Source organism: Mixophyes fleayi, chromosome 5, assembly GCF_038048845.1.
Source record: "Mixophyes fleayi isolate aMixFle1 chromosome 5, aMixFle1.hap1, whole genome shotgun sequence".
In the NCBI taxonomy this organism is placed as follows: domain Eukaryota; kingdom Metazoa; phylum Chordata; class Amphibia; order Anura; family Limnodynastidae; genus Mixophyes; species Mixophyes fleayi.
This window is the reverse complement of record NC_134406.1, coordinates 4,896,778-4,910,884: the sequence shown is the minus strand read 5'-3', so window position 1 is coordinate 4,910,884 and position 14,107 is coordinate 4,896,778. Positions and strand designations below refer to the sequence as shown.

Below are 14,107 nucleotides of genomic sequence, written 5' to 3'. Positions count from 1 at the left end.
TTAATGGGGGCCTGACATCTTGCACCTGGAAATAAATATACAGCACTACAATATACAAGGCAATACTCGCCGCACAGATAGAATAAAACTATGTTACAGTATATGGCAAGCTAATCACACGAGTACACAGCTGCTAGCTAACCAGGTTACTACAGCACCAACATGAGCCTTCTGCTCTACTGTTACCTTACTCCTCTTAGTGTACTCACCTCACTCACAGGACCGCGCCCTACTCTCACAGGGCTCTCATGCCACTGCACACAACCAGGGCCTTATACCCTTCACTTTGGCCTCTAGGCCACTAACTAGGGCCACGTGCCCTGTCACCCAGGGGCACTAGCCCCTACCTCACTAGGCCTTGTGGCCTTTCTAACTATGGGCACTAGCCCACTCACTAACTACAAGGGCCTTGTGCCCAGCTCCCTGGACCTTGTGCCCGACTGTGACCACAGGCCTTGTGCCCGAGTTTAGGGTGTGTTGCGGGCGGGGGCCCGGTAGAAGTAGCGCCCCAAAAGGGCCTTACCTGCTTCCCTGGTCTTTGGGGAGCTTCTGGCTCCTTCCCCTCGGCCGCCGCCTCTAAGTCCAGCCACTGGCTTCTGTTCTTGATCCCGGCGGTCTTCAGGTGACAGAGGCGCTCTTAGCCCTGACAAGGGCTCTCTGCCTCCGCCGGTGATATCCAATGGCTTCTTTTCTTCTTTACTTGATTGCGGCGGTCTCCGATGGACGTCTTCTCTCTTCTGGCTCCGCTGTCGCACTGAAAATGGCGGCGCTCTGATGTCACCACGCGGCGTTGACGCGACGCTACGTGATGATGCGGCGAGTCCGGATTGGCCAGTCGCCGTGCCATGAATTCAAACGGCCGGGAGGTGAGCCCCGATTGGCTCACCACCCCGGCCAAATGGAGATGACTTCCGCAGCCCTATGGACGACGACAGCCCCAGGGGAAGCACCTATCGGGTAAGTTTCCCACAATATAACAACATGAGGCCCACCACCAGTGGCTATGAAATATAATACATAATTATTTTTGGTTACAAAGGTACCCTACACTATTCACTATTGAATGTAAACATTCAACTAAAATCACAGAACTTTAAAAATACATTTTTAGTGATACCAAATACACATATACTAATAACCACAAAGGTCTAAACACAATAACCATTTGACCAGGGTAAAAAAACAAAAGGTGACTAGATGAATAAATGTGATTCCAAGATGGGTCAATTAACACATCCTAAGGTACAGCATGCTCATGTTATGATATTCCGTTGAAAGTTTTATAAGTTGATGACTCACATTCTGAAATTTATGGGACAGTATTAGTGTGAAGTAGTGAGTGGTAATATAGAGCCCAATAATCTGGATATGCACTTTTTAGCCAGGGGTCTCCAATTTAATATGAAGATGTATGTTTGGGAGGTGTTTAACAAAATCAGGATCCTTGTATCCCTCTGTGTGATATAATAATGTAAATCCCAACGCCAGTACCTGCAGCAGCGCGACGTTCCTCAGACATTCTTCACCCTCCGTTTTATGTCACTAACTCTTTTGTGACAATTTTCTACTGAATGTTTTATGTGGCCTACTGCACAGCATTTGTTAAATTTTTGCCACAGGTTTTTCTTATGGATAAATGGTGTGTTAGCAGCAAGGCTGCCTAAAATTCGATCATAAATTGGCACTAAAGAGTGCACAAGAGCACGATTTTCAGAAAAACTAAAACTGACATTACGCCCGGATTTCGTTTTTCCAGCAGAAGGCGTTGGCTGCTCCTCCTGACCTAACTCCTCTCTCTCCTCCTCACTCTCCCTACCCTCCACACCTCTCAACATACTCACACAAAGGGGGGGAATAAAATAAAAATAGGAAACAGAAGGAAAAGACAACACAACAAAGAAATACACACACTACAAATAAACAGACCAAATGGAAAAACAAATGAAAATAATAAATTGCAAACAAAAGTCAAACCACGAAAAATAAAGACAAATATGGGCAGACAATGAACCAAAATGCAAAAAAAATATAAACCAACCTTCTCACACCAACAGAAACACAACCACTAACCCTCCTTAACAAATGTCTCTCTCTCTCTCTGAAACTCCTTAAACCCCTTTCAACTTAAATAAGGAAATACCTAAGCTTTTATAATGTTAGTGAGGTCCAAATCACGCGGGCTTTGCCGTTCAAACTGACAACCAATGAGAAATGAGTTTTGTGTTGGCAATGTAAATTGTCACCTAAACACGTAAGAGTTTGCTAAACACGGGAGTGTTTGAAATCGTAGCAAATCACTGTAGATGAACAGCGATTTTGAAGATCGGGGTAAAAATCGCAGCTTGATATATTTGATGCGTTTGGGACTAAAATCACGGGTTAACACCCGCGATTTGCTGAGATTTAAACACGCTGGCAAAATCGGACCTTGATACATTTAACCCCTGATGTTTCCATCTCTCCCTGGCTACAAGCTTCACACCACAAGAAGACTATTTTGGACTCTGCTCTATTTTCCCTGCAAAATCCCCTGTTTAATCAGCCTGCTGCACTACTTGCTCAGCCACTCCCTACCCATGCTACAGCTATTTCAGTCCATTATCTCATCATTGTACTTTAAATTCTACTCAAGGCTTTGTCTGCCATCACAAGTAGGAAGAAATGATACTGACTTTGAACCACTCTCCTCTCATGACTCTGCAAGAACTCAGCTATTTAATCACCTGTTCTTTATTACTCTCCATTCAACACTTCCACCCACTCCCCAACATGGCTCCCCACATCATTACTCAATACTATCCACCTCAGTCAGGATTTCGCTCTCAACACTCCACAGAGACTGCGCTGACCAAGGTTGTCAATGATTTGATCACAGCAAAAAGTAAAAGCCATTACTCTCTTCTAATTATCCAGGATCTCTCTGCTGCATTTGACACTGTTGACCACTCTCTCCTCATAAAAACGCTACAATCCCTAGGTCTTGAAGGCACTGTCCTATCCTGGTTCTCATCCTACCTATCTAATAGCTTTTTCAGTGTTAATTTCTTTGGATCCACCTCTGCTCCGCTTCCTTTATCAGTTGGAGAATCACAATGCTCAGTCCTAGGTCCTCTGCTATTCTCTATCTACACCACTTCACTTGGAAAACTAATAAGCTTCTTTGGATTTCAGTATCATCTCTATGCGGATGATACACAAATCTATCCTCTCCTGATCTTTTACCATCTGTGTTGTCTCGCGTTACTGACTGTCTTTCTGCCATTTTAATCTTGGATGTCTTCTCCCCAACTCAAACTCAGTCTTTCAAAAACTGAATTAATAATATTCCCACCCAAAAACGGAAGCTTCCTGCCTGACATTTCTATTTCTGTTGATAACATGACCATAAATCCCACCCCGCAAGCTCGCTGCCTAGGTGTAATCCTTGACTCACAACTATCATTTATTCCCCACATCGACACTATATCTAAATCATGCTACATATCTAAAGAACATTTCCAGAATATGCACATATCTCACACAAGACACTGCAAAAACCTTAAGTCATGCACTCATCTCCCGCATCGACTATTGTAATTCCCTCCTTACTGGTCTTCCCAAAATCAGACTTGAACCCCTACAATCTATTTTGCACGCAGCAGCTAGATTGATTTTCCTTGCATACCGTTTTTCCTTTGCTGAGCCACTCTGTCAGTCTCTACATTGCTTGCCTGTATTTCAACAAATCCAATATAAAATTCTTCTACTAACATACAAGGCAGTCAACAAAATTGCACCGACATACATCTCCTCACTTGTCTCAAAATATCTCCCGACTCGACACCTCCGTCCTGCACAAAATCAGAGTCTCTCTTCCACTCTCATCACATCCTCCCATTCCCGGTTACAGGCCTTTTTTCAGGCTGCAACCACTTTGTGGAATTCCCTCTCTCTTGCACAGCTAGACTTTCCTCTAGTCTTCAAACTTTCAAGCGTTCTCTGAAAACCCACCTCTTCAGACAAGCTTATAATATTCCTCAACCAGCATCTTAATCTCCCTATGTAAACCCACCTCTTCAGACAAGCTTATAATATTCCTCAACCAGCATCTTAATCTCCTTAGGGTAACCTATTACCTCCCTCTATACAGCTAACACAAGACAACAACCCTCTGACCAACATTGCTGTGTGCCATATCACATAGCCCACTGAATACTTTTTTCCTTTGCATTCTAGCTGGTCCAATGTGCAATATGATGTAGAATGTGTCCTTGTTTTTCAAACTCCCATTGTCCCATAGATTGTAAGCTTGAGAGCAGGGCTCTCTTACCTCTGCGTCTGTATGTATTACCCAGTGTTGTCTTATAAATGTTTGTTCCCAATTGTTAAGCGCTACGGAATTTGCTGGCGTTATTTAAATAAATGTTGATGATGATTTCTCTCCTTGCTCTAGATACCGCCATAGAATAATCTTGATACAGCAATAACTGCCTGTCTTGCCATAGAATTTTCCTTTTCTGCCAACCAATTCTTAACTTTGTGGATAAAACTTAAACACTTGAAGATGACTGTACAAGGTTTTTTGTCCACGTTTTCTCTGGTTGGACCTAGTCGGTGCACCCTCTCAATTTGTAATCCTTTTAGATCCTCTGAAATATTTAGTAAAAATGGCAAGTCAATCATGAGAAATTGAGTCAAGGTTTGGCCTTTAACAGTTTCCGGAAGACCCACTAGGCGGAGGTTATTGCGGTGCGATCTATTTTCAAGGTCGTCAATCGTGTTAAGCATTTGCGATTGAGTCTTACGTAGCGTAATGACCTCTTGCTGTAAGGAGATATCCTGCTTATGCTTCCCTATGCGCTGTTCGTTGACTAAAACTTGCTTGTTTGTGGTCGCCAATTGGTCTGATACTTCTTTTATGGCATCCGGAAATTTGTTTGCTTATGGGTTGTAAGCAAGGGTTCCTTTGTTTCACGTATAGCCCTAACTACTTTGGCATAAAACATAGGTGAAGCCTCTGGGCTTGTGTCCGTTACATCAACTAGTTGTGAATTAATTACTGGCATGTCATTGTTTGAAGTGGCCTCATTATGGACTTCATTCTTTCCTCACCCTGTCGCCGTAGTGGCAGTTTCACCTTTCTTTTCAGGCTTGGATATCTGCGGCTTAGCTTTTTTCTTTTTGATTGAAAATACAAGATATAGCAGTAATTTGCAAAATCTCCACTGGATGGTAGCGTCTGCTAGTGTTCTGGAAAACTGGCAACTTGTTGCATGCAGTAAACAGGATTAACCCTCCACCCGCTGAACCACAGCGCAAGATGTTTATCCCTTAATGCGATCTTGTGTCGGAGCCCAAAGCTTGAAGCAAAAGTTGTTTATATGGAAATACAACTGATGATTTCTATGTTGGGTTTCTGGTGGATGTGAGACTCACAATCAGGCAGGTACAACACAGTACTCACAATTCTGCGATTTTACAGAAACCAGTGCAGATAAAAGAAGCAGATGAGTCCCCAATTTGGCTCTCCGTCGATAACTGGTGCAGACTACCGTTATTGCACACTTATAAATGAAACCACTTATAGACTCCACCGCTTTTAGAATCTGTTGTGAAAGTGCAGCAGCTCTGTCTCGCACTGACGTCACGCTGTCTGTCGGGGCTTGGGATCTTCTTCAGCCTGGGGTGGTTAGAGCCAGTATGTGACCAGGTGATCATTAATCTGCAGTCCGCACTTGTCTACTGCAGGGTATTGGGTCCTGTTACAAAGCTGCGCTGTGTATGTGACCGAACAGGCGATGCTGCCGTTTTTGCGCCAAAAGACACAAAACTGTCTAGCGCTGGTAAAATTCAGTCTAGAGATTTCAGGTTATCTCTTGATCCAATATCGGGGGTTCCGCCGTCCAGATATATATTGCCCGAGCGCAAATTCTTAGGATAAAGATGTTTAAGCCACTATCTTTGTTCACGGTGTCAGGAGCTAGTGGAATCTATGTCCGGCCATGTTGGCTGCTAGGCCCCGCCCCCACACACACTTGTTTTTAATGCATTGTGAGGACCTATGTCTAGAACTTGGCGCATAGGGACACCCCTTTCCTAATGCCCTATGCCCTATGTAGGAGCTGTTTGTCACCAGAGTTACCACTTAAGATTTACAGTTCAATTTTGCTCAGAGTACTGGCATGGACTGCATGGTGGGGAAAGTTTAATGTGACCAGCATAGACCTGTGTAAGGCAAAAAAACAAATCAAATAAATGCAGTTCAGATGGTCATCCATATACTGAAAAATGTCAATGCACCTGTCATATCGTAATGAAGGATATTGAACTAGAGTAGATAATGTCCCGTGACTGTTATCAGTGGTGTGTATACTGAAAGGATACAATAGTGACATACGACCAATCCGTGTAATATATGTAACTGCAATGATGGTAGAAACCTAATCATGCTAGTTCACACTATGTCCTTATAGCAAGGGTCCGATGAAGGTGCCCCTAATTGTTCTTAGAGAAAGTAGTGTTGTTAGAGGTATAATTGGTGAACAATGTCCCACATACATAAATACCAGTATGATATAGCTAAAGCATTGCACTGTTCTGTAAGGCATATATATGTATACTTCAGTTACCTAAGAGAGATGGAAGTTAATAATAAAGTGTATTGATTAAATACACCTAAAATAACATCTGTGGTACTGCAGAATATAATTAAGCCATTAAATCCATCAGCAGATGCATTAGTGAGACACAATGTCCCAAAATAAACAAATAAACAAATGCCGATGTCATTGGACATTGCGGTAATGAATGAGAAAATGTGGCTAACCTACAAGGAAGTCTGTTTCTCAGGAGAAATAATGTACAAATAAAAGACTAAATATAGACTCATGGGAGATGTAATCCAACCTAAAGAAAACAGGCCACCTCAAACTCAATATTCAGCCCACTAGAGTTCTTTGTAGGTTAGCCACGTTTTGTCATTCATTACCGCAATGTCCAATGACATCAGCATTTGCTTATTTTGGGACATTGTGTCTCACGAATGCATCTGCTGATGGATTTAATTGCTTAATTATATTCTGCAGTACCACAGATGTTATTTTTGGTGTATTAAATCACTACACTTTATTATTAACTTCCATCTCTCTTAGGTAACTGAAGTATACATATATATGCCTTACAGAACAGTGCAATGCTTTAGCTATATCATACTGGTATTTATGTATGTGGGACATTGGGGCACCTTCATCGGACCCTTGCTATAAGGACATAGTGTGAACTTCTGATGTATACTAGCATGATTAGGTTTCTACCATCGTTGCAGTTACATATATTACACGGATTGGTCGTATGTCACTATTGTATCCTTTCAATGTACACACCACTGATAACAGTCACGGGACATTATCTGCTCTAGTTCAATATCCTTCATTACGATATGACAGGTGCATTGACATTTTTCTGTATATTGATGACCATCTGAACTGCATTTATTTGATTTTGTTTTTTTGATTTATGCAGGTCACATTTATCAAGATTGGCCACCTTGGTAACTGACCCATACACTGCTTTCTGAAGTCCTCACCTGAATAATCCAACCTAAGGGTCAGGTTTAACACTGATTTCTTGAGAACACTCAGCGCCACATCACATTCACCTCTCCCAGAAACACAGAATAAACAACAAAGGTGTGAGCAGGATTGTAACACTTCTTTTAAGAAGCTGGAAGAAAATAATTCACATAAGTGTAGCTACTGGCCCCGTCCCTCTCCATAAGAACTGAGTACAGAGACCTTTTCTATGAGGCTGCAAGTGCCCAGTTTATGTGCAGTACAAGCACGATGTTGCCACAAGGCGTAATTAGGGAACATCCCCCATGTCATTACAGGAGGTATCATGTAACTGTTCAAATTTTTATTGGGATGCTTGGCAAGCTCAGCACTTAGTTATCAGTGGTGGAAGGCAAATGGCCAGTTATGTCAGTATATCTATATTAGGATATCTGCATCCCACACTAAACTTTTGTGATGGTGCATGGGGGGGCGGGTATTTGGGTGAACACCCCCTTTAATCAATAGTGCTGTAAACTAAGGAAATATTTACATCAGTGAGTTAGGTATTGAGACATCTGTTTATTGTTAGCCTTAAAACCAGAGAATTTAAATCAAGCTTAAGCAAACTGTGGCCCGGCCTGCAGCTGTTGTGGAACTGCACATCCCAGCATGCCCTGGTAGCCAAAGCATGCTGGGAATTGTAGTTCCACAGAAGCTGAAATTACCAGATCCTGATTTTAACGTAATACAGTCTAGAATTAACGTTAAATAATTGCCTGCAAATAATAAAAACAAATTAAAAGCAGAGAAAATCCTAAGAACTCAGATTTACAAAGATGTTTTCACTGTCCCTGGCATTTCACATGTAACATGTCATACGGGATCCCCAATACACGTCTCTTCCACTAGGCTTTGCCAGTTACTCTGCTTTCCATGAACCTAAAAGTTGTCAATGGGTGCTGTACTTTATACTATAAACTACCTGGCGATTATATATATAATGTGTGTGTGTTTATGTAGTTATACCCTTGTGTGTGGATATGAGCAGGTCTGAGAATGTCTGCCTGTATGCAAGCCTCCTCTGTCACTGTTTTGGAAGAACAGTTTATCTCTTAATAAATATCCCCTCGTCCCTCTTTTCTTTCAAAATGTCTCTTTTTTTCATGTCAGGTGTTTTACTTCTAGACTGAGACACAGTGTCTGCACTGCACGTTTATGTGTTGTTTGTAGATCTATACAGTAATTAGTGAAAATCTGCTGAGAGGTGTCCCTTTTTTTGATGTACAAGAGCGTATGTGTACAAGCAGCCCGGCATATGCAGCTGGCACTGAGAAAGAAACGCTGCTGCTCTTTAAATCTCCCTCCTCATTCTCTGTGGAAGTGAGTCACTGTGAGGGGGGAAGGGTGCATTGAATTGATACAGGGGCCTCGTCCCTCCCATCGTCTCCTCTTATGAGAAATGCAGCATGTGGTGTAGGTGGGGGCTCCATGCAGGAAGAGGCTGAACACTACATGGAGAGATCGCTCCTCTAAACAGCACCCACAACGGAGAGAGAGGTGTCCTCAGTACAAGGACATGGAGGGGAATCTAAGAGGTGATCCTGCAAGGGGGAGGAATCTGCTGGCTGGTACAGTGCAATAGGATCCGGGAAGGAGGAATAAGGGATCTGTGACTAATCTAAGAAGCAGTGTGATGAAATCCATTGTTTACATTCATTATTTAAATGTATTTAAAATGGATTTTACAGTCTTGGTATAGTGCAGAGAATAGTTACTGTTTTAGCTAGAAATTCAGCTTTTTTATTTTTCAAATAGGAGAACAGTGTTTCAGTTACAATCTTTCTATTCACAGTGTAAACAATTAAATAAATACAGTCTGGGGACAGGTCCTTACTTGATTAAGGCAACTAATATAATTTTCCTTTAACCCAATTTTACCAACCGAACCAAACTATAATAAACAGATAATCTTAGTATATAAAACCTCCTGCTCCACACTTATTATTCTTTATTTGGGTAGGGTATTCTGCATTGCTATACAATTGATCACCTAAAGTTCAGTGAAGAATTAGTAAGAAAACAGAATGTTCACATGCAGAGCATTCTGCAAACAAGGACATATCAGCGCTGCAACAGCCAGAACTTCGCTAGACCCAGTTTAATAATACAGATAATGTATATCTACAAAGCATTGTTTGTTTGCACCCCTTGCATTGGAACAAGGTTTGTCCCGGAGAGTATTTACTTCTTTTTTTGCCTTGCTCTCCTTTATGACTCAGGCCCTTAAAATGCAGTTTTGGTGCATCTGTTAGAGAGAGCACTGAATCGCAAAAGGTGATTGCTCCGTAAATAGCATTACTCAGGTGCGGACCTAGAATTTTTTTAGGAGGGGTGCGATTTGTGCCCCGCCCCCTTCTTACCTAATTGGGGGGGGGGGGGGGTTGCCCCGATCGCCCCCTCTCCCCTGGATCCACCACTGGCAGTACTCCCATGTTTTTGTTGGTAGATCATTTTCAAGTTCTTCCAAGATAGAAAATTGCTTGCAGTCAGTTTATTGATCCAAAGTGTATGTTTTTTTTACAGTAAAATACATCTAAGTGTCTTGACACCAATAAAAACGTACCATAAAGCCCAGAGCTTTGCATGCTTTTCCTTTCTGGTGTGAATACTAACCTTCAGTTGCTATGGATACAATTCCCTATAGCTTTATGCCGTGAGCAAATTCACAAGAACACTCAATCCATTCACAGATCAATGACATGACTGCCTCATACCTCAGTAATGTCAATAGCCCTAATGATAAGCTGAATATTGGTTCAGCCCACAACATGTCTGCCCCCACTGTGTGTAATGGAAGACTCCACTTTGATATTTGTGCTGCAAACTGTCTCTTCTCCTGTGTATACTGTAGAAATGTGATTACATTTTTCCATCTATTACAGTAAATCTACATGATAAGGCTTGAAATAATTAAATTACCCTTTGGCTGGTGTAACCTTGCCTGTGGTCTCACTGTTCTTCCTAACCAACCACAATCAAGATCTACTAAGTATCTGGTGAGTATTAAACACAGTGTTCTGTGTTACTTTACGACTTTTATCCATAACCTTTATTACCCGTTCAGCAAGATGATATAAATATGATATTATTTATATAGCTGTGGCGCTTGGCTGCAAAATTCTAGGTTTCGATTCCTGCACACAGGTGATATAATTTAAATATCTCTACTTAAACACAGATTAGACAGTGAAAATTAGTTCTGTTTTCTTGCATATGTCAACATTACAAAACCAACCTGACCCCTTTTTTTGACGTGTAGCCCTAGTTTAGCATTTAATAATCTATCCAAAAAGTAATAGTTAGGTTCAGCAAGTAAAGCTCACACGTGTAAAAAGGTAGTTAAAATAATTTAGCCTAGAAAAATAGAACAGAACAAGAACACCTAAAACAGGTAAACCAGATTAATGACCCATCTTAAGTGATAAGGAATATAGCTTCTAAACGTGGGCTTATGTATAACCCAAAGCAACCAATAATATTTCTCATTTTAAGTCTTATGAAAGTGGACATGTGAGTCATTGCCCCTGCACCATTTATTAAGACCTATAGGTTATCTCGGCACACAAGATTTAATTTGGATTTATGTGTTACTTAGCATTTTACATTTTTGTTGTCAGATTTGAAAACCGTAATCTTATTGTGGGTTTTTTTTTTTGCACACAGGAACCCTGCTATACAATATGCCAAACTGTATAATCAAGGATTGCAAATATTACTCTGGAAGAAAACTGAATGAATCTGATGATGTGACACTCCACGTTTTCCCCAAAAGTTTGGAAACCATTAAAAAATGGCTACAAAGCATCCAAAAGTCTGGTCAAGACTTTGGCGACATTGATGAATTTGCACAGCGCGTCTATGACGGCAAGAAAAGTGACCTGTTCCGAATATGTTCGCAACACTTTGAAGACAATTGCTATACATTTCAAGTTATCCGGAAAAAGTTCATGAAAAAAGAGGCCGTCCCTACGATATTTAAAAAGGAACAAAAAAAGAAACCGAAGCCTCCACCAGAACCAGAGCCACCGGTTAAGAGGTTTCGAAGAGACCCATCGCCAATAAAAGAGCTTGATCCAGCTGAAAAAGAGAGCGGAGTGTATCCACTATATATGTATCAGTCCGTTATTGGTGAACCCCATTCAGCTATGCTTCACACAACACCAATCTGTGGAAACCATGAGCCCACCATCAACACCAGTGGATTATATGTAGAAGATTCAAGTCCATCTACATCACATTCAAGTGTAACAATGCCACAAATTGTCAGCTGTACGTCCCTGCAGGAATCTACGACACCAGACTCTGTGCCACAGGCGGCCGAGGACAATATGTTGCCGTCTGCGCCAGTATTTCATACTTTTCCATCCTTTGTTGATGTTGGTGTCAACACGGATAATTCTATAAAGAAAGACGCCTCTACTGACACTCTTGGAGCTAAGGATATAGTAAATGTAAGACATACAGACTCCACAACCACAAGAGAAGACAAGTCAGTGCAGGTCCCCGAAACGTAAAGTTTGTCATTAGTTACTAAACCTGTAATCATACCACTGCTATTCCAGTTTTGTACCAATGCTCCCAACATCTACAGCTGTATTATCACCTGTTCTCTATTTTAAACCAGAAAACTTCTCCAGAAAACTTGCAGTAACGATCCCAATTTTAAAATAAACCTGGATTATTGTCAGGAAACTTAATTTATACCAGAGTCAGTTTTTGCCACTTTCTAAGGAAAATGAGAAGCGTAAAGTATCCTAATTCCGGTTAACGAAGGGTAGATTGCCACCAGTAACTCACTGTCACTTGGTATCTATGCTGTATACCATGAAATAATGACTATGTGCTACAAATCTCTAATGCAAGTGTTGAACTGAACCCTTGTAATAAACAATTAGGATATTGCTAATCTTCGAAGTTTTCATTTATTGCAATATTAATGTTAGTGTGATGAACTACATACATGAGTATTTGCAGTGAACCAGAAGACTGAGCATTGAATTCAGACTAAGGTGTATATTTACTAAACGGCGGGTTTGGAAAAGTGGAGGTGTTGCCTATAGCAACCAATCAGATTCTAGTTATCATTTATTTAGTGCATTCTACAGAGTGACAGCTAGAATCTGATTGGTTGCTATAGGCAACATCTCCACTTTTTCAAACCCGCAGTTTAGTAAATCTAGCCCTAAGTCTAGACACTTTCTCTCCATTACTATATTCATTGCAGCCTAACAACATAACCACTACAGATGTCCTGAGATTATATTACTTTCCCGCAGTATTAAATGGCAGATTTGAAGTCGAACCAGTGATGCCAATTTGAATGCACATTGTAGTTCAGAGACTAAAATGTTAATTTTGTGGGAAATAAATGCAGTTAATGGTACATGACCATATCTTTAGAAGAATAGAATGATGACAGATAATACTGATTATGACCGCAAATTGACTTTGGATCAATATGAAAAACAGACTTTGCATTTCTTTATATTACATGAAAACAATTACAAAGGCTAATAGGGAACCCACAGTAGGGGGTAAATGTATCAAGATGAGAGTTTTCCGGCAGGTTTGAAAAGTGGAGATGTTGCCTATAGCAACCAATCAGATTCTAGCCATCATTTTGCAGAATGTACTAAATAAATGATAGCTAGAATCTGATTGGTTTTTTAAACCTGCCGGAAAACTCTCAGCTTGATACATTTACCCCTAGATCTTTAACCAGGGCATTCAGTCTGCTTTGACTAGTGAAGTATGGACATTGGGGGCATGAAAATTGATTAAATTACATACTGTCCCACCCCCTTTGTGAATTGCCCAATATAGTTGTCGGGAGAACGTTAATTTCTGCAGGCGGCATCTCACAAACATAGAAGAGAGATTTTATTATACAAAAAATAAATCGGTAGGATTAGAATCCCCTTCAAAGTGAGCTATGGGTAAGTACTTAAACTACAGTCTTCCACATCAACACCAGACATAGATTTAAAGGTTAGGGATGCCTTACTGCTCTTGTTGTAGCCAGTTCATCCTAAAGTGTCTGGCTAAATTACTCCCCAAGCCAGGACGAAATAAGAACTGAAGCTTCTACTCTATAAAGAGAGTGTTTATTGATCCACATCAGTGATAAAAGGTGATAATCACATATCCTATTGGGTCGAAATACTCCATTGTCACTTAAGTTCAGGCCTCCGCCTTCTAGCAGCTTTATAGGACTGCAGAGTATCTTGTTGCTACATAAATAAAGAGTAATGGTAATAATATATTTATGTTTTGCACATAAGAACTATTATGTTAGGAGGGAAGACTGAGCTAGTTGTGTTAGAACTGAACTTGTCCTGAAAATAACATCTATTTACTGGTAGTGGGAACAGAGAAATAGGTTTACAGGATTGATGTTCACTCAAAGGGGTAACTTTACTAAACTTTCTAAAAAGGAAAAGTGGAGATGTTGCCCATAGCAACTAATCCGATTTTAGTTATCATCTAGTACATTCTACAAAATGACAGCTAGAATA

At 40.8% G+C, this 14,107-nt stretch overlaps 1 protein-coding gene across 3 annotated transcripts; it reads left to right on the top strand.

Annotated features, from left to right (window-relative positions):
* The first annotated feature begins 7,363 nt into the window (after positions 1-7,363).
* LOC142158045 (uncharacterized) lies at positions 7,364-12,499 on the top strand. 3 transcript variants are annotated; one of them, XM_075211635.1, is made up of 3 exons: positions 7,364-7,667; positions 10,475-10,588; positions 11,256-12,499. In XM_075211635.1, exon 3 carries the CDS (start codon positions 11,273-11,275, stop codon positions 12,104-12,106), a length of 834 nt encoding a protein of 277 aa, XP_075067736.1. In that variant the 5' UTR covers positions 7,364-7,667; positions 10,475-10,588; positions 11,256-11,272; the 3' UTR covers positions 12,107-12,499. The 3 variants fall into 3 exon arrangements, with proteins under 3 accessions (XP_075067736.1, XP_075067734.1, XP_075067735.1); XM_075211633.1 differs by lacking the exon at positions 7,364-7,667 and adding an exon at positions 8,955-9,127; XM_075211634.1 differs by lacking the exon at positions 7,364-7,667 and adding an exon at positions 8,955-9,160.
* Positions 12,500-14,107: the final 1,608 nt, after the last annotated feature.

Coding starts and splice junctions, on each gene's coding strand:
- LOC142158045 (XM_075211635.1), top strand. CDS start 11,273: ATGCCAAACTGTATAATCAAGGATTGCAAATATTACTCTGGAAGAAAA.